Below are 26,156 nucleotides of genomic sequence, written 5' to 3'. Positions count from 1 at the left end.
CAGAATTGCTTTATTTAATATGCTTGAGTCAATTTATCAATCTGTTTTCAATGCAAGAATTGTATTTTATTCCTCCTCAGTCCAGTAGTTGGCAAAAACACTCAGTAAATATCTGTTGAATGAAGAAATGAACCAAACAAAAAAAAATGTGGAATTTTTCTCATGAAAAACACCCAGAGAATTACACAACACCAATGAGACTCAATCTTTACCCACAAATGGCTTACAGTCTAGGAGGACAAACTGCCAAGCCCTTTAGCTGTTATAAAAATTTGGGGCCAACTTAGAGCTAATGGTTTCTCCTGAGTGCTTGTTTGCCCATGAGAAATATTCAGTTACTACCAACAATATGTCAGTTGTGCCTTCACGGTCCTTACTTCAGATGAAGTCTTTACATTCTATCAAAAACTTTCACTCTAAGAGTTCTTAGTCTTTGAGTTTTGTTTAATTTATAAAACTTTCCAGGCACGGTGGCTCATGCCTGTAATCCCAGAACCTTGGGAGGCCGAGGCGGTCAGATCACCTGAGGTCAGGAGTTCAAGACCAGCCTGACCAACATGGCAAAACACCATCTCCACTAAAAATACAAAAATTAGCCAGGCCTGGTGGCACACACCTGTAATCCTAGCTACCGGGGAGGCTGAGGCAGGAGAATCATTTGAACCCAGGAGGCAGAGGTTGCAGCCAGTGGAGATTGCGCCACTGCACTCCAGCCTGGGCAACAGAGTGAGACTCTGTCTAAAAATATATAGTAAGAATTATAATAATAATTTATAAAACTTGCTCTTAGTGTCTTTCGGTTAAGAGTAGCATGAAAAAAATACCTCCCTTGAATAAGTCAAACTCAGGCACAACAATTTCAGGATGGAAGTTTCTGGGTGAAGTTGGGCTGGCAGCTGAACAAGTAAATGATAGCAGCTCTCAGTCCCTCCCCTCATGTCCTGCCAGACAGTTGTTCCCTCAGGGCAGGGGGAAAGTGGCTTGGCTATTCCCGACAGATGGACAGTCGGTAGAACGGACCCTCCCACAGGCCCTCATCCCCTTGTGCAGCTGTTGGCCTCGTAAACAATCGGCTGTCTCCCCAGAAGAGGGAAAGAATTGTGCAGATGAGAAAGAGGCTCTCAGCGGGAGGGAGGCAGGCGGGCTTGACTGACAGGGGAGAGGGCTGGCTTTTTGGAGGGCTCTTAGCAACGGCCCTGATTGAGCCCCCTCAGCCATGAGAAAATCAAATCAATGTGCCATTCTTCCAGGCGCGAGGCAGCAGCAGCAGCAGTTCAACATGAAAGGAGGCTTCCTCCCTGCCTGCCAATTACCTGCTCTTCCCGATCTCATGGTTTCTTCCTTTGCAAAGTGCTACTGAGAAGGGGGAGGAAACGTCCGCCACCCATCCCCCTTGCTGCCTGGGGGTTCAGACTTGATTGTGAGTCCGTGTTATATCATCTCGTCTCATTGATAGGCGGGATCGGGAGGGGGGGTTCCAGCCCCCCCTGGACCGGCCGGAGCTTTATTCTAGAGTTACTGGCGGGTAGCTGTGCTTTTCTTTCCCGTTTGTAGGTGAAACCCCATTGGCTTCATTGGCTCCTTGATTTAAACCACGCCCGGCTTTCTGCCCGCTTTGCTGCTGCTGGGCCAGGCTGCCCAGCCATATCCCAGCCCCGTCTGCAGGGAGCCGGAGGCTGCTGCTGCTATTGTGTGGATGCCGCGCGTGTCCCCTCTTCTTTCCAGAGATGGCTAACAGGGGCCCGAGCTATGGCTTAAGCCGAGAGGTGCAGGAGAAGATCGAGCAGAAGTATGATGCGGACCTGGAGAACAAGCTGGTGGACTGGATCATCCTGCAGTGCGCCGAGGACATAGAGCACCCGCCCCCCGGCAGGGCCCATTTTCAGAAATGGTTAATGGACGGGACGGTAAGGCCGGCAGCGATCTTGGTTGCTGGGGCGGTGGGCAGGGAAACCCTCCAGGGCCCTTTCTTTTAACGTAAGGCTGCGGGAAGAGCTGCTGTTGCCAAGCTCTGTGTCTCACCGGGAGGGGATGAGAATGCCTTTATTTCTTCAGGGTTGGAAGATTTGGGCTCCATGCACTATTCCCTAGCTAGCTTGGGGGTTCTCCACTCACCCTATCATCACATCTCCCTTCTGATTTGGCAAATTCGAAGCCCTTTTGATATTTCTAATGAGAATAGAGATAAGTATGTCCTTGTAATTTCCCCAGCCTTCCTGGTGCATCAGCTCTTCTGGGGCCATTTCTTTCCCTAGGGGATCGTGTTGGTTACACAGTAAAACAAAGGAGGGAGGAGGGGAACTAGCCACCTTCACATTCTTGTGGGAGCCATGCACCCTGGAAGTGTTCAGTGTCTGTTTATTCAGTGGATGGGTTCTCATGAAACTGAAAGGAGTCCTTATTTGTTAACTGCCTTTCTGACCAAATGCTCCTGTGTGTTTGAGGGTTTGAGGGCCGCAGGCTCTGTGATTCAAAGCCCATCCTTTCCTGCAGTCTGTGATTTACTGTTACATAACTGCTATCTGATGCTTCTGCTGGGTTGCCCAGAGCTTGGGTTATATATATATCTGGGGAAAAGTTACCACATTCACTTCTTTTACACATTGTTAAAATATATGGGATGAGTAAATTGAAGCCTGCTTATTTGCCTTTTGATGGAAGAAATAATATTAGACTCTATCATTTGAGCTCTGCCAACCTCAGAAGCCACTAAGTCATTCCTCCTTTGAAAGTCTGGAATCACGTCCTCATCCCCTCACGTCATTCCCTATCTGTAAACATTCTTTCCCTCATCCAGAAAAAGGAAGGGAGGAACAGGGAGGGAATGGCACTCCCAGGCTACAGGAATCTCTGTGGTAAGGAGCAGCACTAGGAATGGGGTCATCTGGGTCTTTGGGGCTTAGTATAGGAGCCTGGCTACACAGCCCGGAGCCCATGCCTTCCTGGGGCCCATGACTTGCTCCTGCCCAAACTGGATGAGCAGTGTCTCATGTCAGCAGGATTCACTTCTCATTCTTGACCTGTAAATACAAAGGGAAACATTGATTCTGTCTCTCCCCTCCCCCTTCAGGTCCTGTGCAAGCTGATTAATAGTTTATACCCACCAGGACAAGAGCCCATACCCAAGATCTCAGAGTCAAAGATGGCTTTTAAGCAGATGGAGCAAATCTCCCAGTTCCTAAAAGCTGCGGAGACCTATGGTGTCAGAACCACTGACATCTTTCAGACGGTGGATCTATGGGAAGGTAAACAGCCCTCTGGCCTTTGGGATTGTTCTTTTCTTCTCTCCTTCGCCCCATCTCCTTGTAAAAACTGCTCACAATGTTCTTCCCTGTGCGATTGATGTGTGTAAGATGCTCTCAGCTGTTATCCTGGGGGCACTGTTTGCCTTCCCCATTATTATGTTCTATTAAAAGGAGGTACCCTCTTCTAATGGAACACACACCCTGAGGACACAGAGGGGATCTCAGCAAGTAATGTAAACAGAAGCCTCAAGCTAGAGGAAGCTAACGGTGCCAAACTGCCTTTTATTCCTCTTACCCCTCCCATAACAAATCACAGCTACCAGAGGAGAAGGGAGGCAGGGGGCCAGTGTGTTTCTTGCTCAACTGCAGCTTATAGACAAAGCCATCTGGGGCTATTTTGTCAATCTGAGAAATAGATAGCACTCCAACCTTTTGTTAAACCTTTATCTGGGAGCTTGGTGACTATGCATTCCGGATATGCATTCTGCTTACAGTGTGACAAGTGCTTTTTTCCTTCACATTTGTGAATTGACTTGGTGAGGAAATCTCACAAAAGCATAAAAATCAAATCACACTCCTGGACGTATTTAATGATCGGCCATTACTGGGGGAAATGATGTGAATGGAGACACTGCCAGAGAATTTGGGACCTATGGTCATGGTGTCGTTAATGTCCCCTTTAGCGAAAATGTGTATACCCAAACATGTGACTGTGTTCCTTCTCCACTAGGCCCGCCTGAGGCACCAAGAGATACCAACTAGTCAGAGCAGGACTGTCAGATTGACTCTGCTCTCACATGCTCTTTCTCACTGGCTGTCATTAGTGGCCCAACCAACAGGATCCCCAAGGCAGTGACCCAAATGGCTCTGCTGACAGTGAGAATGGGGTAGCTTTCCCCTGATGGAGAGACATGGTATTAAAGGGTATTCAGATGATGGTTGAAATAGATTTCTAGCAGAGGACCATTCTACTACTCACCACACTATGATTTATAAAGAAACAATTGCCTCCCTAATCCTCGGCGTCATGCGAAGAGCTGGCATTGCATGTTTCCCTCATAGGTGAATGGTTAAAATCCTAAGATGCTAATAAGTTTACCTTGTGGTTTGCCATTATTTAGAAACTCAGATATTCAAAACTGCAGGCCAGGCCAGGCTATGGATCTTGCTGTTGAGCCTCCAAATTCTCATGTAATTTCACAGTTGCGATTTGATCCTTGCTTCCTAGACCAAAACTATGATGATTTTTTTCTAGCTAATACAGATAGCTACATAGCTACTGCTTACTGATGTTTTCTATGCACAAGGCATTGTACAAGTGCTTTATTGCACAATGCCAGTCAGTTCTGCTAACAATCCTATGAGGTAAATGTTTTTTAATTTCCCCATTTCAAAGATGATGAAACTGAAGCTTGCCCATGGTTACTTGTGTCCGTGAGATAGCAGAGCCAGAATTCAAACCTGGGCTCTCTGACAGCAAAGAATAGAGCCTTAACTAGTCTGCCAACCCATTCTTGAGCCAGGAGGCTTAGTTTCCTTCACCTACACCGTGAGTGTGCTGTTGAGTCATAATGGTGACTAGCTGATGAGGATGAAGAGGAGGTGGGGGAGGAGGTGAGGAGGAGGAAGATGATTCAGGGCTGTGTGGGACAGAAGGATAGGAGAGTCAGTGTGAATGGAAGGGACCCGGGTGAGTCCCCCCCCACCCCACCAAGTGCAGGAAGTGTGTGGGAGGAGGAAGAAGCCAGGAGGTCTGTGGGAGGTGAGGATTCTGAGAGCTTTCCTGTCTTCATACTGCTGAGGATGCTTTACTTGCCTCTCCCCTTTTTTACAAGGAACATAAAGGTAAACTTTACTCCTCAGAGGTGCTCACAGCAAGTGTGGAGGAGTGTAGGGAGAAATGGTCCCTGATGCACAGAGTCGGAGGAGGTATACACCACCTGCCCCAGACCTGTGTGTTAGACTCCTCTAAAGAAAGAGGGAGGCCTGGAGGGATGAGTGTGATCGCCTGAGCCAGGGCCGTGGACCAGTCAGCTCCTGGGCAACAAGACAGACACTAAGAGTCCCAGCCCTAGGGTAGAAAAATTGGGCTTTAAAGGAAATAAGGAAGGAGGTCCACTCCAAGGGCACCAGGACTGACAGGTAGCAGGAAGAACTGTAGGTAGGTCATGCAGTAGGTAGGGATGAACAGGAGAACTGTCAATAGGAAAGCAGATGCTTCAGAGTTTCCAAATGGCCCCAAGAGGCCCCAGGGTCTGGTGGCTGCCTGCATGGAATGTCAACTGAGGACCAAAGTCCAGGGAGATTTGTTATAGGTTGGAGGGGATATCTGATATTCCCCAGGATCACTGTCTGAAGCTTAGGCCAATGCTGGTCACCATACAATAGGGCAGGAGGTAGAAAAGTGGGTTGCTTTGAGCAGAGAAGCAGGGAGAGGGAGGGGAAGGCTGACAATACTGCAGAGCAGACTGAGCAAGTGAGGCTGGGGTCCTTTCTGCAAGAACTGGTTGTTGCTCATGTGTCTTGACATAAGAAAGCTGAAATCAAAGGAATGCTGCAGGGCAGGGTTGGCACGTGTTATGTCTATGTGCATGTGAGGGGGTACATGTTTGTACACACAGCTATTAGACTAGCTGTTTGCTTAGCTTAGTCCCACATTCTCCCTACTATTCTCCACCTTGACTGTGGTTTTAATGCTGTCCTCACATATCAACTTACATTAATTCTGGATTCCCTGCACCTTGGTTGTGGTGTCTGTGGCACTGTGGCTCCAGCCCTCCTTGCCTAGGGACTTATTTTCCTCCTCTGCAGGAATTTCATGCCCAACAGCTCTCAGTCTCCCATCTCCCCTACTCAGTGTCTTCTCCCAAGTAGAGCTCTGCCTGCCCACAGCTGCCCTCTGACTCTTCAGGCTGCCTGGATGTTGCAAACCAGTAAGTCTGGAGGAGCCCAGGCTTGCCAAATGCCTTCTTGTTTAGGCTTCAATCACTTCTATAGGCTGAGGCCCCAGATGTACCACTATCCTTAATCCCCCCGGCTGTAATACTTCAAATAGACTGCAGGGTAATTGGAATACAAGATTCAAGGCTTTAAAATGAAACCCAAAGCTAAATCGTCCAGAAAAACAACACAATCACAGGGACATTATAGACAAAAGCTACCGAAGTCCCCCTAGGGGGGAGCTGGGGTGACCACTTGCTTTCAGTGATGGAGAAGAAGTAGGGTGGCTTAGAGGAATGGAAGGGGCCTGGGAAGTCTTCTCTTGGATAACAGAAGGTGAATGGCCTGGCAGATTACTTTTGGATTTGCCATGGGTGCCCTGGAAAGGGCAGGGGTGGTGCCATCTCAGCTGTCTATGATTCAGAAGAAAGTACTCTGCAGGTAAGACTTCAGCATCTTTTCTGTGGACAGAAAGTGGGAAAGGAAGAAAAGGCAGAGCAAGAAAGGTGGGGGTCAGGGGGTGTGTGTAAGAGACAGAGAGAACATATTAGAGCAAGTGAGTGTGCTGGTCTATTATCGGGACAGAAAGACTGCAACACAAGCTTATCCTGGAAGGTATTACAGGAGAGTACAGGCTCCTGAGTCAGAAATTAGACTGCCTGGCCAAACCTGTGCTCTACCATTTATCAATTAACTTCTCTGAGCCTCGATTTTCTCAGTTGTAAAGTGGGGATAATCATATCTATTTCACAGGGTTGATATGGAAAGTAAACGAGATAGTTCATTAGAAGTGCTTAGCATGGTTCATGACGATAGTAGAGGATAATAAAAGGTAATGTAGAAATTATTGTTGTCATTGGCTTGTCTTTTCTAAGATTAACAGAAAATAAGGGAGGGAAGAGTAAGTCTGGAAAGACACTCATTCTGTCTTAGAACAAATGGACTTAGTGGCCACATACAGGAGCTGGTGGGTGGGGTGTGGGGGGGGTGGTTGCCTGGATGACCTTTGCCCTCTCTGACAGCTGTGGAGCCTTTACCTCATCAGCTATTCTCTAATACGAATGATCAGGTTTTAGGAGTCACTTTATTGACATTTTTTTCCACTTTGTGGTCATTACCCTCTTGATGTCTTTCCCCATAATTTATTGCTTTACCAATTCCAGACACAGAAGACCCCACTACACTGGAAAGAGCATGAGTTTTGGAGTCAGGTAAATGGGTTGAAATCTCTTTTGCTGCATACTAACTGTGTGACCTTGTTTAAATTGCTTAGTTTCTCAGAGCCTCAGTTCCCTTCTTGGTAAACAGTTCTAATGCCTCTCTTTTGTAGAATTTTTGTGAGGATTAACTGTAAAGAAGCTAGCACAGTGCCTGGCTACCAGACACCTAATAAATGTTGGCTTCTCCCCCCACACTATTAGTCATTCAGCAACTGATCTTTTTGGTTCATTTGTATAACCACTTGATGTGCATTAAACGTATTAAATTCTAGAATGTCAGAGCAGGCAAGACTCACAGATCGATCAGTCTCATGGCTCTTCTTAGTAATTCTACTGGTAAGGATCCTGGACACATGGTGATGTCATACCTATTCCCCTCTCTTGATGACCGGGAGTTAGGGAGGTGTGGTTTACATTGGAAGGGCCTGGAGGTTCAAATATATTCTCTGGGAAGGCGTCACTTTATGTGTCATTCCTCAACAGCAAGAGTGAAGAGATATTTCACACAGCATGAGAGATCTCTTGGAATATTGTAAGCAAAGTACCTGTAATGACTTGAGACATCACAAGTGTCTGCTGCTCGAAGCCTCGTTTTCTTTTTTTTGAGATGGAGTCTCACTCTGTCACCCAGGCTGGAGTGCAGTGGCCTGATCTTGGCTCACTGCAAGCTCTGCCTCCTGGGTTCATGGCATTCTCCTGCCTCAGCCTCCCAAGTAGCTGGGACTTAACAGGTACCTGCCACCACGCCCGGCTAATTTTTTTTTATTTTTAGTAGAGAAGAGGTTTCACCATGTTAGCCAGGATGGTCTCGATCTCCTGACCTCATGATCCGCCCACCTCGGCCTCCCAAAGTGCTGGGATTACAGGCGTGAGCCACCGCGCCCAGCCTCGAAGCCTCATTTTCTATCAGAGCAGCTGTCACCGCATTTATTTCAAGTGGCTGCTGACGATTGTATTTGGTGGGTCTTTCCTTTGGCAATGGCTCTCTAATGCCAGCATGCATCGGAATCACTAGGTAGGCTTGTTAAAGCACAGACTGCTAAGCCCCAACAGCAGAGTTTCTGAGGTAATATGTCTGAGGTAGGCCAAGAATTTGTATTTCTTACCAATTCACAGACCATATTGATTCTGCTGGTCTGGGAACCCCACTTTAAGAGCCACCACCCAGAGCAGTGGGAGTCAGGGAGGCAAGCAACAAACATTTACAAAATCCACAGAGCAAACCCAACCTCACCCCTGATATTTCTCCCTTGACTGTTGCAATATTTTGGTCTACCTTCAGTGGAGAATTGGAAGCTAGGCCCAAGTTATTATTCAGGGAAATAAGACATGGTTTCATACACTACTGCTTACTTTCTCTGTAAGTCCAAGAAAGATGGAAAAAGCCAGTATTCTAAGAGTTACAAGGCTGAGTCAAGACTGATATATAATAGAAGTATAATAGCTCTGAGACAAAGAACTTTGACTGCAAGACAGATTTTTTTGTATTAAAAGTAGAAATAGAAAGTAGAGACTGTCCAATCCAAGTTGACACACCCAAATGACTTCTCTTTTACCTTTTTTCTTTGCCTTTATCCTTTTCATTTACTTTTTATTTTCATAGACATACATAAGATACCTTGGAAGTAATAAAGAATTTAAGGGAACAAAATCCTTCTTAAAGTATCTTTATAGCATTAAGAATTCCTGGGTTGGGACCTTACAATGCAGAACCTCCAGTCCTACTCCCCAGGAGTTATAACTTAGTAATGTGGGGTGCAGGATCACACTTTGGATAACATTACTTTGTGACAATGTAGGAAATAGGGAGCTCTGTATTGTCAAGTAAAGCTGTCAGTTGCTAGGTGAGACTCTTGCTGAAAACGCTTGCCAGGTGAGACAGAGAAAGCTACCATACCATCAGCTCCTTTTTTGTTTAAGACTAATATTTTCAAGGAGTTTTAGGGTCACAGCAAAATTGAGAGGAAGGTACAGATATTTTCCATATGCCCTCTCTCCCCACAAATGCACAGCCTTCCCCATTATCAACATCCCCTACGAAAGGAGCACATATTGCAAGTAATCAGCCACATTGGCACATCATTATCATCCAAAATATATAGTTTACATTAGGTTCACTCTTGCTGTTATACATTCTATGCATTTGGGCAAATGTATAATGACGCATATTCATCATTGCAGTATCATATCAAGTACTGCCCTAAAAAGCTTCTGTGCTTTGCCTTTTCATCCCTCCCACCCTCAACCCTGGCCACCACTGATCTTTTCACTGTCTCTAGAGTTTTGCCTTTTCTAGTATGTCATAAAGTAGGAATCATACAGTATGTATGCTTTTCAGATTCCACCAGCTCTTAGATAACCAGACTCTATCTCATTTTTGCTATCCCTCCATCCAGAAAATTCCCGACACTTAGTTGATCCTTCTTTGAGGAATGTTTTTCTTTTCTTGGAAGAATGGCCTGGAGCAGTGGCTTTCAAGCTCACTTGAGGAGCCCCAGCAATCTACCAAAGCATCCAGGGTGGCTGTCAGGGAGCAAAGCCATTCCAAGCTGCAGGGCTCTGGGCTGACTTCCAACTTGGAACAGAGCTTTTCTAATTATCACTTTTACTTTTGACTTTGTGGAGGATATCTCTGAAGAAAGGAGTTATTGCTTAACAAATATTACTTAGTACTTACCACATGGCAGACTTGGGGATGTTTTTAAACATTGAAAACCAAAGCTTTAGAGTAGTATCTGCCTGTCCATCTGGCTGCCTCACAATCATCCTAGGAGACTGCCCCAGAATCCGAATATTTAAGATTCTTGGGTAATCCTGAAGATCAGTTTAGCTTGCAAATCACCAGGCAACACCTATAACTCTCAAACTTGCCTGAAGATACGAATCACCCGGGAAGCTTATTAAAAATATGGACTCCCAGAACTTACCAAATCATTCTCTCAGAAGAATGACCTCAAAATGCATATTTTGAAAGAGATGCCCGCCCCCCCCCCCAAACTCCCATAAATAATCCGAGAAGCTTGGGAAAGCAGGCTGTGTATGGCCATTTTTTATACTTGCACAATTTTGAAGGCTTCATCGTTAGGCATATATGACACTTGGTTGTGATACGACTAGTTTCGCTTTTCTTGTTTATAAATTTATTTCATTTATCTTATTGTTGTTTAGAGACAGGGATTCCCTCTGTTGTCCAGGCTGGAGTGCAGTGGTGCAGTCATAGGTCACTGCAGCCTGAAACTCCTGGGCTCAAGCAGTCTTCCTGCCTCAGCCTCCCAAAGTGTTGAAACTACTGGTGTGAGCCACTGTGCCCAGCCTTTTGTTGTTTTATACTTCGTATACATCACAGAGCTTCCTCAAACTCAGCGCTTTTTTATGCACTTAAATTTTTGACCCCCAGTTGCAGAAATCAGCTTCTACAAGTAGCCCTGACTCCTGTGTGCCACTCTCATCCAGTGGTACTTGATCTGGGCTTCTGAACTGGCAAAGCAAGACAGGGAAGGCTGGAAAAAGGCCCTCTTCCCATCTTGTCAGTCCAAGAGTGCTGGAATTAGGAAACAACAAGAATAACATAACAAGAAAATGAGCTAGATGTGAACTGGTTCCAGAAGGCAGATTTCTGGTCATAATGTTATTTAGAATTTTGGCAATCATTAACTTAGTGTACTAGTCCATTTTTGTTGCTTTAAAGGAATATTTGAGACTGGGTAATTCATAAAGAGGTTTTGTTTTAGCTCACGGTTCTGCAGACTGTACAGGAAGTGTGGTGCTGGCACCTGCTTCTGGCAAGGGCCTCAAGAAGCTTACAATCATGGTGGAAGGCGAAGGGGAGTCAGTATGTCACATGGTGAGAGAGGGAGCAAGAGACAGAAGGTAAAGGTGCCAGGCTCTTAAACAGCCAGATCTTGTGTGAACTCATACATAAGAACTCACTCATTACCATGAGGTCAGCACCAAGCCATTCATGAGGGATCTGCCCTCATGACCCAAACACCTCCTACTAAGCCCACCTCCCACATTGGAGGTCACGTTTCAACTTGAGATTTGGAGAGGACAAAACATCCAAATGATATCACTTGGCCAGAACATCAGGCCCTAACTGCTTTTCTTTGTTTCAGTCTTGTTTGGATGAATACATGGAGAAACCTAGACAAAAACACTCAAAGACTTACGGGCATTGGGATTGGTGCCCTTGATTCTATAAGGCCTGAAATCTGTGCTCCAGTTTTATCCCACTCAGTGTCCCCTCTGGCCTGGCACAAAACAGCCATCGTGACCCTTTCAGATCATCCGTGATCACTGGTTCCTACTGAGGAATGTGCTCCTCACCCAGCCTGCAATGGGGCGCCATGGGAGATGGCAGAGTGGCATGGTGGATTGTTCAAGGGCTTTGCATTCAGACAGGTCTGATCTAGAGCTGGGCTCTGTTAACTGATTGGGTGCCTCTGGGCATGTTAATTAACCTCTTTGAATTAGTTTTCTCATCCACACGTGAGGAGGAATAATCCCAATTCCATGAGGTTGAGATGACATATACAGTGTCTACCCTATAATTTATATCAAATATCTTGCTTTGGAAAGTTTCTTAAGGAAAAAATCCCAATTTCTTCCTGTCAAATAATGCCTGCTTCCCTACTGGCTTCTTTCTCAAGTGTAATCACTTCCTTTTCCACTCTCCTGGGATGAGGGTGGAGTTGTGTTGATAGTTCTAGGCTCCTGGATATCTTATCCTAGCCTGCAACTTAGTTCCCTTTGTCCTTTCTGGGTTCATGTAGTAGTCTATATAAGAAGTGTTATATATAACACTTATATATAAGTGTTAGTTCTTATAAGTTCTTATATATAGTCTTATATATAAGAAGTGTTATATAGACTATACATGAACCCAGAAAGGACAAAGGGAACAAAGTTGGGAACTAAGTGTTGGGAATTTTCTAGATGCAGGGATACCAGGGATGAACTAGCTACTTTGAAGGAGTCTAGTTCTATAGTTTAATAAAACTTTGCTTCTTCACCCATTGTTCCAGGGTAGTATCTGTGGGTAATCTGCTGGATGTCAGGCCCCACATTTTCCCAGATCCTGGACATATCAGAACAGCTCTTTCCAACCACCAGAAACAAGTATCCAGGGTGCTCTTTGTAAAGAGTAGAGATAAATGATATACCCTAACCTAAGCCTTCCTTTGCTCAATTATTTGTCTAGGTTCCCTTTAATAGTTCACTGCTTAAGAGCAAGTCCTCTCCCTATCTCTTCACAGAATGAACCTTCAGAATATCATTACTACATTTATATTTTTTAAAAAGTGTCCCATTATATGGTGACAATTACAGAAAAGCTTTCACCTGTGGAAGAGTCATTCTAACAACAATTTCTGTGTTTCTTCTTAGTTCTGAATATTCCTTATGCCTTCTCCCTTCTGTCTGCTTCTGAAATACTTCATTCTCCACCACCCCAGTTATTCCTTGAGTCTGGGGGACTATCCATTGACGGCATTTTATCCTTGTGTTCACCAACCAGTCCCACAGGGCCTCAGGATTCAGGCAATCACCCTGTGGTTAATATGGGAGGTGGGGACGGAGGGGAGAGAGGATCAGCTTTCTCTCTCTCCTCTTCAAATAAATGAAGATCCTGAGCTGGACTTCCTCTGAAGGCCTTAATTGTTTATTTTATTACAGTTCATACGCCATTCTCACTTTCTATCTGCCTTTCCCCTGTAATTCTGTATTCCCCAGAGACTGAGCTGCGGCAGCTGGGCCAAAAAACTGCAGATGGTTCACCAGGTCTAAAGAGAGCCTTAATATTTGCCCTTAACTTTCACAGTTCCCCACCAGGTTAGACGCTGCCTTCCCTTTTAACCCTATGCTTTTTAGCTTTTGTATTCCACACTGGTGCCTTGCGTGGACTTTTGATCTGATTCTAAATTGCAGGCCACCCCCTCAGTAGCATCTTCTCAGTTTAGGACATGTCAGTCAACTGGAAGAGAAGAAAGGAGAAAGGATGGGAGGAAAGGCTGACTTGTAGGGCCCAGTTGCTTTCTCCATGGGTTAATGGTCACTGGGCTGCTTAGGTAACGGGGCTCCCCATCCGTCTGTGCAAGGGCCACACCGCACATCCCTCTCCCTTGCTCTCCTCTCTGTCACACACAAGCTAGTTGTTTATTGTCTCCATTTAGCTCTTTTCAAGTGGCACAAAATAAAGGCCCTATCACTTGTGTCACATTGAGTGCTTTCTGTGTTGATTTGCTGTTCTTCATTTGCCAGGCCTCTGGCCCAAAGAGCAAAGTGAATATTCAATTTGATGCACATGGATGATTTTATTTATACAGCAACTATGAATGGATTAGAAACTTGGTATCTCTGGTATGTACCATATAGAGAATAATTAACCAGGTTACTTTTTGTTCCTTTCTGAGAAGTTTGGGTATGGTTGTCTTAGGGCCACTTTGGGAGGTGTTTGATAGCACTGCTCCTTTGAATCTGGTCACCTGCAGCCTTCCATCAGAACTTCCCTCCTGGGTGTCCAGCCGTATCCTTCCAGCATTCCTTGGCTCTGACACGTGCTTGGCTTTGATCTCCTTGTTGGCTTCCAGGGAAGGACATGGCAGCTGTGCAGAGGACCCTGATGGCTTTAGGCAGCGTTGCAGTCACCAAGGATGATGGCTGCTATCGGGGAGAGCCATCCTGGTTTCACAGGTAAAAGTCTCTTCCTTGCCCCCTGGACCACAAGGCGATTTTAACCAGAGGGAGGGTCTGAAGCCTTGGAACTCTACAGAGGCTTTATGTGCAAAGCCCCAGGACCAAGCACTGCTGTCTCCACAACTGAGTTCCCCAAAGCAATGAAAGACTGATGCTTCTGTACAGGCCAGTAACCCAACCAGAGCAGAAATGGTTGGGCCTTTTCTACCAGATACGTGCACCCTCCAGCTCCACCCAGGTTCTGTTTCTCCTGAGGCTCAGCAGGACTGGATGGCCTTTCTTGAAGATGGCTTCATGTCTGAACTCGGCTTTATTATGACTTAAGCCACTTCTGAGCTTTCTTGCCTGCCTGCCTGCCTGCTTTCCTTCCTTCTTTCCTTCCTTCCTTCCTTCCTTCCTTCCTTCTTTCCTTTCTCCTTCCCTCCCTCCCTCCTTCCCTCCTTCCCTCCTTCCTGCCTTCCTTTTTTCTTTGTGTACTTAATAAAGGGTAAATATGTCCTGTTTGTCTGGAACAGTCATGGTTAATATCTATGTTGTCCCAGTATATTATTAATAGAACTCTTTTTCACTCTCAACAGCATCCTGGTCTGGATGACAAATTATATGGTTATCTCTCAGTGAAGAGCCTTTTTTTAAAATGATTTTTTTTTTTTTTTTTTGCAGGGAGTAGGGTAGGCAGGAAGCTTAAACTGGCTAACTTAGTTGTAGAAGAGTGTCCTGTGGCAAATAATTGATTATTCATTTCCATGATCCCCTTTTCTTCTCCTTGACAGTTATTAAAAAAAAAAAAAAGTTACCAGCTTATGTCATTTTAAAGAACGCTTGCCCTGAAAACCTCTGAGATATTGGCCATTTGAAACCCTGGTTTTAGTGTCTGTATTATTAGTGAACTACCAAGTTCCATGTGGCTACACAACCACAATTATATACTATCCGGCTCTTTACCAAAGTTTGCAGACCTCTAATCTAGAGTGCGACATTTCCCCTCATTAACTCTTAGGTCCCTTGGCTCTAAAAGGGTATATTCATCTTGGCCCTATACAGGGAAAGGAGGAATGGGATTAATGATGTGCTTTGTAAGAAGAACGGATTTTAATTTTCACAAAGGCTTGAGGTAGCTGTGAGAGAAAGGGTAAGAAGAAGCAGACTTCTTCTTAGAAGTCTGAGATAGCCTAAAGTAGTGGGGGAAGAAGGGAGAGTGGGGAGAAAGAGAAACAAGAAAAGCTGAGAGTGAATTCCCCAGAGAGGTAGCCACTGATTCTGCCCTCCTCTTTGCTGGAATTCTGGAAAACACCTGGGCTTCTAAAAGTTAGGGAGCTCATGCGTCATGGTAGGGCCACAGCTCAGGCTAGGGCCAGAGATAGCTCAGAGTAGGGCCATAGCTCATAACCACGGCTCAGGGTAGGACCTGCTGATCTATTTGGGGACCCCCAGCAGAGCCTGTCTAATTGCATATCTTGAAAAGGATTGGAAAACTGTCATAATGACATTATTCCCTCTCACTTTCCTTGTCCAGGAAAGCCCAGCAGAATCGGAGAGGCTTTTCCGAGGAGCAGCTTCGCCAGGGACAGAACGTAATAGGCCTGCAGATGGGCAGCAACAAGGGAGCCTCCCAGGCGGGCATGACAGGGTACGGGATGCCCAGGCAGATCATGTAGGACGCCACATCCTGCCCCTGGTAGAGAGGACGAATGTTCCACACCATGGTCTCTACGAAAAAGAAATAGTTAGTCACCTTCTGACCTTCTCCTCTTTCTCAAAGCCTTCTGTCCCTGGTTTTTGCAAGTGCTGCATTTCCGCCGAGAATCCGCGTTGCCTACTGCTGCCACCTCCTGTTCATTTAGAACTATGCAAAGACTCCGCTTCCGTTTTCCTGAGCTCCTCAGGCCCCAGAGTCTCTGTTTGATTATTTATTTATTTATTTATTTGCCAAAAATTCTCCTCTTCAACTTATAGAATGCACCTAATAAAGTAATTAGTCTTGTGTCTTACAGTGTAAAGTTCATTCTTTCTCTTAGGGACTCCACAGTCCGGACTGGTTTCTCTTCCATTCAAAGGCCAGAAAGATGGAATTAAGCTTAAGCTGCAGCTGATAAATATAGGTTAGCTATGAGGACACTCTTGCAAGATTATCGCGTTTATCTTGGCAATTGGAATAGAAAGTTTAGGAGTCATTTCGCCCACTCTGAGAGCCTAGAGCCGTAAGTTCAAGAACAAAGTCTTTGACCACAACAAGTTTTTGAGCATGTACTTTGTGCTTATTGTGCTAGACCTGTAGAGGACACAGGAAAGACTGAGACAAAGCCCCGTTTCTTGAGAAACTCTTGTATAGGTGCCCAGGAAGTATCTGTTGAATGGATGGAAGGAAGAATGGATGGGTGGGTGGTTTTATTGAATGGATGGGTGGGTAGATGACTGGATGAATGAGCAGTTTTCACTTCTCTAGCATTCATCTTCCTCTTACAGACCAGACCCTAGGTCCGATGCTGACATTTATATTTTTTTTCATCATCCAGGAGTTACAGACAATGTAGTTTGCTCTCCTATAGTCATTTAAAGGGTTTAAACCCTGAAAACCCTAGGATATTGCCTGGTATTGAGATTTGCCTAAGATGAATAGGTTTTTGAGATTTTTTCCCCGTGGATAGAAAACATTAAAAGGTCAAAAAATCCTGGGGATTATCAGTTCATCTTATTCTTTCTTACCAGTAGAAACAAGAAAAAAAAAAACACGTGATACATCTAGTAAGAAAAGAAATAAGGTATTTTATCCATATAATGGATAACAAGAAAAAGATAAAATAGATGAAAGTATAGACATTGCCACACTCAATGTTTGGATGGTAGTTTTTTGGACTGTGTTCTCTCTTTGTTCTCTGCAGTTCTAGGTTTACCCAGAGGTTCCTGTGGGATCCCTGTGGGGGCAGGGCTGCTGAGGAGGCAGAACCCTGGGCCTCTGCTCCTGCTTCAACCATAGCAGCTCTGATATATCTATATTACATATTAGGATTCAGTATAACATTTAAAAAAGACCTTTAATGTAAAAGAAAAAAGGAAAAACCATTATGCTAAGGAACATTGGCCTGTGGGTCACCTAAGCAGTTTACTGTATCTGCTAGAAGTTCTAGTGACCCTTTGACAGCTACCTGTGAACTGCCTATTCCCGGAAAGATGTCTCCCAGCCATGGCAGCTGAATTATTACCTCAAACCTTACCTTGGAGTTGCCACAAAAGTAAGAGAGGAAGGCCGATGGATCCCAAAAAGTGAAATAAAACTGGGAGGAAAGTCCTGGAGAAACAGAAGGTGTCTAGGTCCCTGTTTGGGATTGGGGGTAGGAGCCCTAGGGAAATAGCCTCCATCAGGAAGGGAATGGATTGGGAGAGAACTTTCAGGATGTGCCGTGTTCTGGCTCTCACATTGCCCTAGCTATACCAGTGACACAGAGAGGCGAGAAAACAGCAAAATTAGTTCAGAGCCAGCAGGAATCAGCTAGCTAAGTTCAGGGCTGTGCTGGAGCCCAGCTGGAGTGAGGAGCAGGTAAAAAGAGCACCGGTAGACTTGCCAGCACCTGGACATTTCTCCTCCCAACACGATGCAACCCCCACCCATGGAGACTCCCATCCCTTCAGTCATATCTAATAATTGTAACCTAGAGACAAGGCTCTTGAAAAAATTTGAGGCCCTAGAGCAGAGGTTTACCCTGAGTGGTGGCAATTAGGGTAGAGAATAAGAATCCAGTGTGTAGTTCCAAAGAATATCTGTCTCGATATATTTTCCTAAAAGTCACCAGAAGTGATCCAAGCTAAAGACTGAGATTTTTTTTCCCTCTTTTCCCACTTCTCATTTGCAGTCAAGTAGTAGGATCTTGTTTTTTATTTGCAGGCATTCTGCCATTTTAGTTACCATTCGCAGAAAGCTTTAATGGCATACTAGAGTGCAGCACTACTGTAGATAATAAATTTAATTGGCATGGCCTCAAATTAGCAAAACTGCTAATTTAATCAGTCATTGAAATTGAAACAATTCTGTTGACTATGAATCTTTCACTGCAATGGTAACTGTAAAGCACAAAGATAAAATTTTAAATTGTAGTAGCATTATTGGCAGAAATGAGCACATCATTCTTGTGAGTGCTTTTAAAGCCTATTTCCCTTGGACATTTTAGAAGTGAAATTTCCACATTTAAACAGGCCAAGGTCAGCTTCTTGAATAATGTAGACTCCAGGCCATCTTTCGCATGGGCTTGGTAATGCCCTCACACTGTGCATATGATAAACAAGCTTAAGGTCACTACACCCCCTGAGTAAGATCAGCATCTCTGCTCCCAAGCACTGTTTGAGAACCATTTCAAATGGTAGGTGCCAATTCTTGATAGTTTGTTTATGCATTTCAGCTACAGAAAATAATGTAATAGCTTGATTGGATCCAAAGTATAGTCAAGTCCATTTTTTTAAAAGAGCAATCTTTCTTCTTTCTTAAATTGTAGACCTGATTAGCATGCTATGTACTTTTTTCTAATTGCAGGCAGTGGTGACTGAGTGAGAGTAAACTCTGAATAGTCATTATGTAAACGCTGTGTTAGTAATACACCTACTGTGCTATTAAAACCACTGGCTAGGGGGCCAAATGAGAAGGATTCTTCTGGGCCTCTGGTACTCAATTTTTCTCCATGTGATGATAACATGCTGCAAATTATAGAAATAAAAATTTTCTTTTTTCTTTCGCTCCTCTCAGCTCATACCTAGAAATGGGAATTTTCATGTTGAAACAGTTGTTTGCCAACATGTGCACCCAGCAAACAAAAGAAAGATAATTGCGTATTTTTAAATATTAATCCTTTCTTCAATATATTAAGTCAAAGTTGCTTTGTATTGCAGTAAGCAGTTGTGACATAATCCATAATAGATGAGTCTCTGAGGCAAAGCTCCTTGGAAAACACAGGGTGATTCTAGATGTTGGTTTGTACCTGCTTTATTATTTTGCTGCTGCTTTATTAATAACACAGATCTTAATTAATGTTATCATGCTTAATTTATTGACTGTCACTGTAGCTTCAAGGTATTTGTACAATGGGCCAGCAAGATAATTATTCCCTTTTATCAAATTTCAGAATAGATTTTTCCCTTGATAAAACATTGTAAAATATTCAACAATTTGGGCAATGTAAAGACCGTCTTTAATTCCATCCTCCAGGATAACCACAACCCACAATTTAGTGCATCTCATCCTAGCAAATTAAAATGCATATGTAATCTGCATAACATATTGAGAATATCTTCATTTCTACAATCCTTTGGTAATAAACCAGTTTCTCACAGCTACCACCTATCAGATAAAAGGGGAGGGTAGATATCTTCTCAGGAAGTAGGAAGGTCTGACTCAATGGGTTGTCCCAACAAGACCAGATGAGGAAGCTGGTCCTTTCTACATGGAAAGTTCTACATGGAAATGACTGAATAATTTTTCCTTGAAAATCTGTTGAATGGATGTATCATTTTTTATTTAATTAACCCTTTATTGTTGGATTTTAAAATGTTCTCAAATTTCATCATTAAAATTAATGCTATAAGAAACATCCTTATAGCTATATCTTTGTAATAATTACCTTAGGATAAATTCCTAGTGATAAGTATCCATTTTTGATTAATATTGTCAAACTACCCTCCATACTACCAGTTTAAAGCCTCACCTGCTAAGTATATGTGGCCACTTCCATACACTCTTATCAGCATTATCACTTTTTAAAAAATTGTGAATATTTTGAAAGACACTGTCTGCACGCTAGGATGTTAGTGGAATTTGGTGTTCTTCTTCGGCAGCTGCAAAGAAATTTTATGGTGGCTGGATACCTTGCTACAAATCCCAGTGTTTTTCATTTCTGCCACAGAGCGCATTGGATCTGTGAGCAATTCATGCTTGTTTTATTATTATTTATTTATTTATTTATTTATTTGAGACAGTGTTTTGCTCTTGTTGCCCAGGCTGGAGTGCAATGGTGTGATCTCGGCTCACTGTCACCTCCGCCTCCTGGGTTCAAGCGATTCTCCTGCTTCAGCCTCCCAAGTAGCTGGAATTACAGGCATGTGCTGCCACACCCTGCTAATTTTGTATTTTTTGGTAGAGACGGGTTTCTGCATGTTGGTCTGGCTGGTCTCAAACTCCCGACCTCAGGTGATCTGCCTGCCTCGGCCTCCACGAGTGCTGGGATTACAGGCATGAGCCACCATGCCCAGCCTTATGCTTGTTAATGACTGTATGAAGTAAAACTGTATGAAATAAATAGGATTGCTAAAAACAGAAGGGTTGGCTGGTAAAAAATTATTGAAAAATATGATACCAGAACAGAAATTACTGTTTCCAGAATTCAATTTGAATGTCTTAGACAAGAAAGCATTGCGAAATGTAGTTAATTGATTTACTACTCAGTAAAATCAAAGATCTGACATGGCTGTGAGTCTATAATATAGACTCAAAATAAATATGTCAACTTTTATAACCCTGAGTTGAAAAGCCCTGAGTTGAAAAGTAAGCTATGTTGAAGGGCGAGAATAAATCTCACTGTGGTTTAAATGAGTTTAGGGTAAATACTATCCTACTGACCTTTGTTTTAATGAGGCAGATATTGAATGCCTTCTGGAGGATAAAGTTAAAGATCCATTCTGGTTCCACATTCTTTTTTTTTTTTTTTTTTTAAGACGGTGTCTCACTTACTCTGTCACCTAGGCTAGAGTGCTGTGGCAATGATCTCAGCTCACTGCAACCTCCACCTTCCGGGCTCAAGAGATTCTCCTGCCTCAGACTCCTGAGTAACTGGGACTACAGTCATGTGCCACCACACCCGACTGATCTTTTGTATTTTTAGTACAGATGGGGTTTCACCGTGTTGGCCAGCCTGGTCTTGAACCCCTGACCTCTGGTGATCTGCCTGCGTGTCCTCCCAAAGTGTTGGGATTGCAGGCGTGAGTCACCGTGCCCGGCCTGGTTCCACAGTTTTGAATCAATAATTCTTTGGGAGAGCATTGCATCAGTCTTATGATGGGATGAGCTTAGCTCACACAGATTGCAAAATAAGGAACTCTGCCTTATAAAGAAATTTATTATGAAGAAATTCCATTTCAGAACAAACTAAAGGGAAAAAAATAATGACCTATGGGAATTTCACTTGATAGAAATTGCCTTAGTCCATTTGGGCTACTATAACAAAATACCTTAGACTGGGTAATTTATAAATATTACAAATGTATTTCTCATTGTTATGGAGGCTGAGACGTACAGGATCAAAAAAACAAACAGATGTGGTGTTTGGTAAGGGCTTGCCCTCTGTTTGCAAGATGGCACCTTGTTGCTGTGTCCTTCAGTGGGGACAAATGCTGTGTCCTCACATGGCAGAAGAAGCGAAAGGCCTAGGCAGCTCTCTGAACCCCCTTTTATAAGGGCATTAACCCCATTAATGAGCACAGAACCCTCATGGCCTAATCACCACACAAGGCCCATCTTTTAATACCATCACCTTGGGGGCTTGAGTTCCAACATATGAATTTTGGAGGAACATGTACATTCAAATGGTAGCAGGTATTTATTTAACACCTACTAAGTGTCAGGCACTCTATATAATTCGTATCCTTTAATACTTATGACAACCCTGTAAGGTGAGTATTTATGTAATTTCCCAGATAAGGAAAGTGAGGTATAGAGAGCCTAAGGGATTGTCCAAGGGTCCACAAATAGTAAGAGGAAGAACTGAAATTTGAACTCTGAGCATTGATTCTAAAGCCTTCTGAATTCTACTATACAGTGCTCCCTTCCACATCCTAGACACAGTGCTGGGCTCTGGTGGATACATGAGTGAAGACATGGTCCCTGTACTGAATTAACACTTACTCTTTCCCCAATAGGAACTCACAATGAAGAGCTTACCAGTCTATAAATCAGGAAAGTACAGATAGGTGCAGTTCTCTGGCCTAAATTCAAAATATGTATTTCTTTCCTGAGTTCAGAGCACCCTTGTGTATATAAATAACCAATATTCAAGTAGCTTGTTTTACATTTGAAAGTTTAACATATGTTTCTTGATTGGAATGATTCTTGCATAGCTGTGCAGATGTCATGTAACTTTTTTTCTTTGGGACCTTTTAACTAGGACCAGGATTAGGGTAAAATGAGTGAGTTATTCTCCTTGGACACAAAATTTAATTTTGAGAAGGAAAAGAGTCACAACACTCCTCTCTGTAGTAAAAGGAATAAAGATGGTAAAACTAGGTCTTTGGCAATGTTGTATTCATTACTTCATAGTAATTAATAGATGTTATTAATCTAATTAATAGACGTTTTGAATTTAATTAATATGACAGCCAAGACTTACTGAGCACCTGCTATATGTCGAGCACCATAATACCCTCAGGGTATTTAAGGAACAGACTCTTCCTTAGCTGATGTAGGTCACTCATAAGAAGAGCCAGGGCCAGGCGCAGTGACTTATGCCTGTAATCCCAGCACTTTGGGAGGCCGAGGCAGGTGGATCACCTGAGGCCAGGAGTTCGAGTTTGAGACCAGCCTGGTCAACATGGTAGAATCCTGTCTCTACTAAAAATACAAGAACTAGCCTGTCGTGGTGCCAGGTGCCTGTACTCCCAGCTACTCAGGAGGCTGAGGCAGGAGAATCTCTTCAATCTGGGAGGCAGAGGTTGCAGTGAGCCGAGATCACCTCACTGCACTCCAGCCTGTGCAGAAGAGTGAGGCTCTGTCTCAAAAAAGAAAAAAGAAAAAAAAAAGAGTCAGCACAGCCCCTCTAACTGTGCAGTCATGCCTCACGACTTTGGATTACTGTGGAGGACAATGATTCTCACAGTGTGATACCAGCCCTGTGGACAGATTCCATCCTCCACTAATTTGCTGAAACACTAAGGCATTTTATCAGTGAATCTGAAGAGCCTGTATCTCTGAGTAAGGGGATTTGGCAGCTGTGGCTAACTGTAGGCGAGTGCCGTCAAGGACTTCTAGTGAAATTTAACTTACAAAAGAAGTGCAAAAATACCATTTAAGATAAAACTATTTCCAGCCCATTGGAGCAAATTGATGTACTGAATGATAACATAGCAGAGACATCCACTCATATGCCCTTTATGCTTGATGAGACAGTGTGAGGATGCCAGCAACTACCCTCAGAAAGTCAGAGGCACTTAGCCTACTGGGAAAGTAGTAAAATTCCACTGGAGGCTCCTGCATCCTGTTGCTAGGTCCGTGAACCTAATCAACCATATTTTAGAATTCTCCAAGGAGATCAGTTAGAATGCAACAGCCAGGGGACCCTCTGCTGAATTAACACCTATTAGAGATGCCAGTGGAAATGAATAAAAATCAGTTTAGTAGCTAGTGTTACACAAACAGAAACACAACATTGCATGTGTTGCCAGGAACAAAACTGAACCTACGGTTGCAAAATGAAAACAAAACCAGCATAAAAAAGTAAAAAAGCAAAAACAAAAAAACAACTGCTCCAGTACTATATGGCTCCTCAATTAGGATAGGAAAAGTTGGAAAGCCAAAGCAATCTTTAGTAGAAAGGATCTGGTATGGTTTGGATGTTTGTCCCCACCAAATCTCACGTTGAAACGTAATCCCCCGTGTTAAAGTTGGAGGTGGGACCTGGTGGGAAGCATTTGGATCATGGGGGCATATTCTTCATGATTGGCTTAGTGCCATCCCCTTTGTGATGAGTGAGTGAATTCTCACAAGATCTAGTTGTTTGGAAGTGTGTAGCACCTCCCCCACCACTCTTCCTCTCATTCCCTCTGGCCATGTAATGCAATAGCTCTCCTTTGCCTTCCGCCATGACTGTAATCTTCCTGAGGCCCTCAAAAGAAGCAGATGCTGGCACCGTGCTTTCTGTACTGCCTGGAGATCCAGGAGTCAATTAAACTTCTTTTCCTTATAAATTACCCAGTCTCAGGTATTTCTTCACAGCAATGCAAAAACGGCCTAACATAGAAATTGGTACCAAGGAGTGGGGTGTTGCTATAAAGATACCTGGTGATGTGGAAGCAACTTTGGAACTGAGTAATGTGCAGAGATTGGAAGAGTTTGGAGGTCTGAGAAGAAGATAGGAAGATGAGGAAAAGTTTGGAATTTCTTAGAGACTGGTGAAATGGTTGTGACCAAAATGCTGATAGTTATATGGACAGTGAAGTCTAGGATGATGAGGTCTCAAAAGGAAATGAGGAACTTACTGGGAACTGGAGCAAAGGTCACCCTTGTTATGCCTTTGCAAAGAACTTGGCTGTATTGTGTCTATGCCCTAGGGATCCGCAGAAGTTTGAACTTAAGAGTGACAACCTAGGGCCTCTGATGGAGGAAATTTTTAAGCAGTAAAGTGTTCAAGAAGTGGCGTGGTTGCTTCTAACAACCTACACTCTGATATGGGAGCAAAGAAATGACCCAAAGTTGGAACTTATATTTAAAAGGGAAGCAGAGTGTAAAAGTTTAGAAAATTTGCAGCCTGACTATGCGGCAGAGAAAGGAAAAGCTTTTTTGGGAGGGGAATCCAAGAGTGCTTCAGAGCAACCCACTTGTTAAAGAGATTTCTGTGACTAAAAAAGAGCCATATGCTAATAGCCAAGACAATGACAAAAAGTTCTCTAAGGCATTTCTGAGATTTCTGAGGCAGTCCCTCCCATGACAGGCCCAGAAGCCTAGAAGGAAAGAATGGTTTTGGGGGGCCAGGCCCTAGGGCCCTGTTGCCCTGAGCAGCCTCAGGACATTTCTCCCTCCATCCCTTCCACTCCAGCTCTAGCCACAGCTCAAAGGGACCCAAGAACAGTTCAGGCTGCTGTTCTAGAGGGTGCAATCCTTAAGTCTTGGTGGCTTCCACATGATGTTAAGCCTGCATGTGCACAGAGTTCAAGAGTAAAGGAGGCTGCCAGTCTTCCTTGGCAGAGTCCCCACTGGGGCACTTCCTAGTGGAGCTGTGGGAAGGAGCCACTGTCCTCCAGAACCCAGGATGATAGATTTATTGGCAGCTTACACCGTGCATCTGGAAAAGCGACAGGCACTCAACATCGGCTCATGAGAGCAGCCACAGGGGCTGTACCTTGTAAAGCCATGGGGATGAAGCTGTCCAAGGTCTTGGAAGCCCAGCCCTCATATCAGTGTGCCCTGGATGTGGGACATGGAGTCAAAGGAGATTATTTTGGAGCTTTAAGATTTTAATGACTGCACTACTGGGTTTTGAACTTGCTTGAGGCCTGTAGCCCTTTATTTTGGCTGATTTCTCCCTTTTGGAAAGGAAGTGTTTACTGCATGCCTGTACTACAATTGTATCTTGGCATTAATTAACTTGTTTTGATTTTACAGGCTCATAGATGTCAGGAACTTATTTGCAGATGAGACTTTGGATTTGGGGCTTGGGACTTTGGAGTTAAGACTTTGGGGGACTATTGGTAGAGGATGATTGTATTTTGCAGTGTGAGAAGAACATGAGATTTGTGGGGCCAGGGGTAGAATGATATAGTTTGAATCTGTGTGCCTACCAAATCTCATGTTGAAATGTAATCCCCAGTATTGGAGTTGGAGGTGGGGGCTGGTGGGAGGTGTTTGGATCATGAAAGCATATCTTTCATGAATAGCTCAGTGCTATCCCCTTGGTGATGAGTGAATTCTTTCTTGCAACATCTGGTTGTTTGAAAGTGTGTGGTACCTGCATCCCCACTCTCTCTCTCTTCCTTCCTCTCGCCATGTGATGTGCTGGTTCCCCTTTGCCTTTCACCATGTGATATGGTTTGGCTGTGTCTCCATCCAAATCTCATCTCAAGTTGTAATCCCCATAATCTCCATGATTGAGGGAGGGCTGTGGTGGGAGGTCTTTGGAGCATGGGGAAGGTTTTCCCCATGCTGTTCTTGTGGTAGTGAGTGAGTTCTCATGAGATCTGATGCTCTTATAAGTGTTTGACAGTTCTTCCTTCACACTTGCCCTATTTCCTGCTGCCTTATGAAGATGTGCCTTGCTTCTCCTTTGCTTTCCACCATCATTGTAAGTTCCCTGAGGCCTCCCCAGCCATTCAG

At 44.0% G+C, this 26,156-nt stretch overlaps 1 protein-coding gene across 2 annotated transcripts; it reads left to right on the top strand.

Moving 5' to 3' along the window:
- The first annotated feature begins 1,212 nt into the window (after positions 1 to 1,212).
- Positions 1,213 to 16,084, top strand: TAGLN3 (transgelin 3). 2 transcript variants are annotated; one of them, XM_024244164.3, is made up of 5 exons: positions 1,227 to 1,420; positions 1,555 to 1,907; positions 3,071 to 3,245; positions 13,993 to 14,095; positions 15,615 to 16,084. In XM_024244164.3, the coding sequence occupies exons 2-5, from the start codon at positions 1,728 to 1,730 to the stop codon at positions 15,754 to 15,756; spliced, it is 600 nt and encodes a 199-aa protein (XP_024099932.1). In that variant the 5' UTR covers positions 1,227 to 1,420; positions 1,555 to 1,727; the 3' UTR covers positions 15,757 to 16,084.
- The last annotated feature ends 10,072 nt before the right edge of the window (positions 16,085 to 26,156 follow it).

This window comes from Pongo abelii, chromosome 2 (assembly GCF_028885655.2).
Source record: "Pongo abelii isolate AG06213 chromosome 2, NHGRI_mPonAbe1-v2.0_pri, whole genome shotgun sequence".
Classification (NCBI taxonomy): Eukaryota; Metazoa; Chordata; class Mammalia; order Primates; family Hominidae; genus Pongo; species Pongo abelii.
Note: the sequence above shows the minus strand (reverse complement) of the source record. Positions and strands in the feature narration are given on the sequence as shown.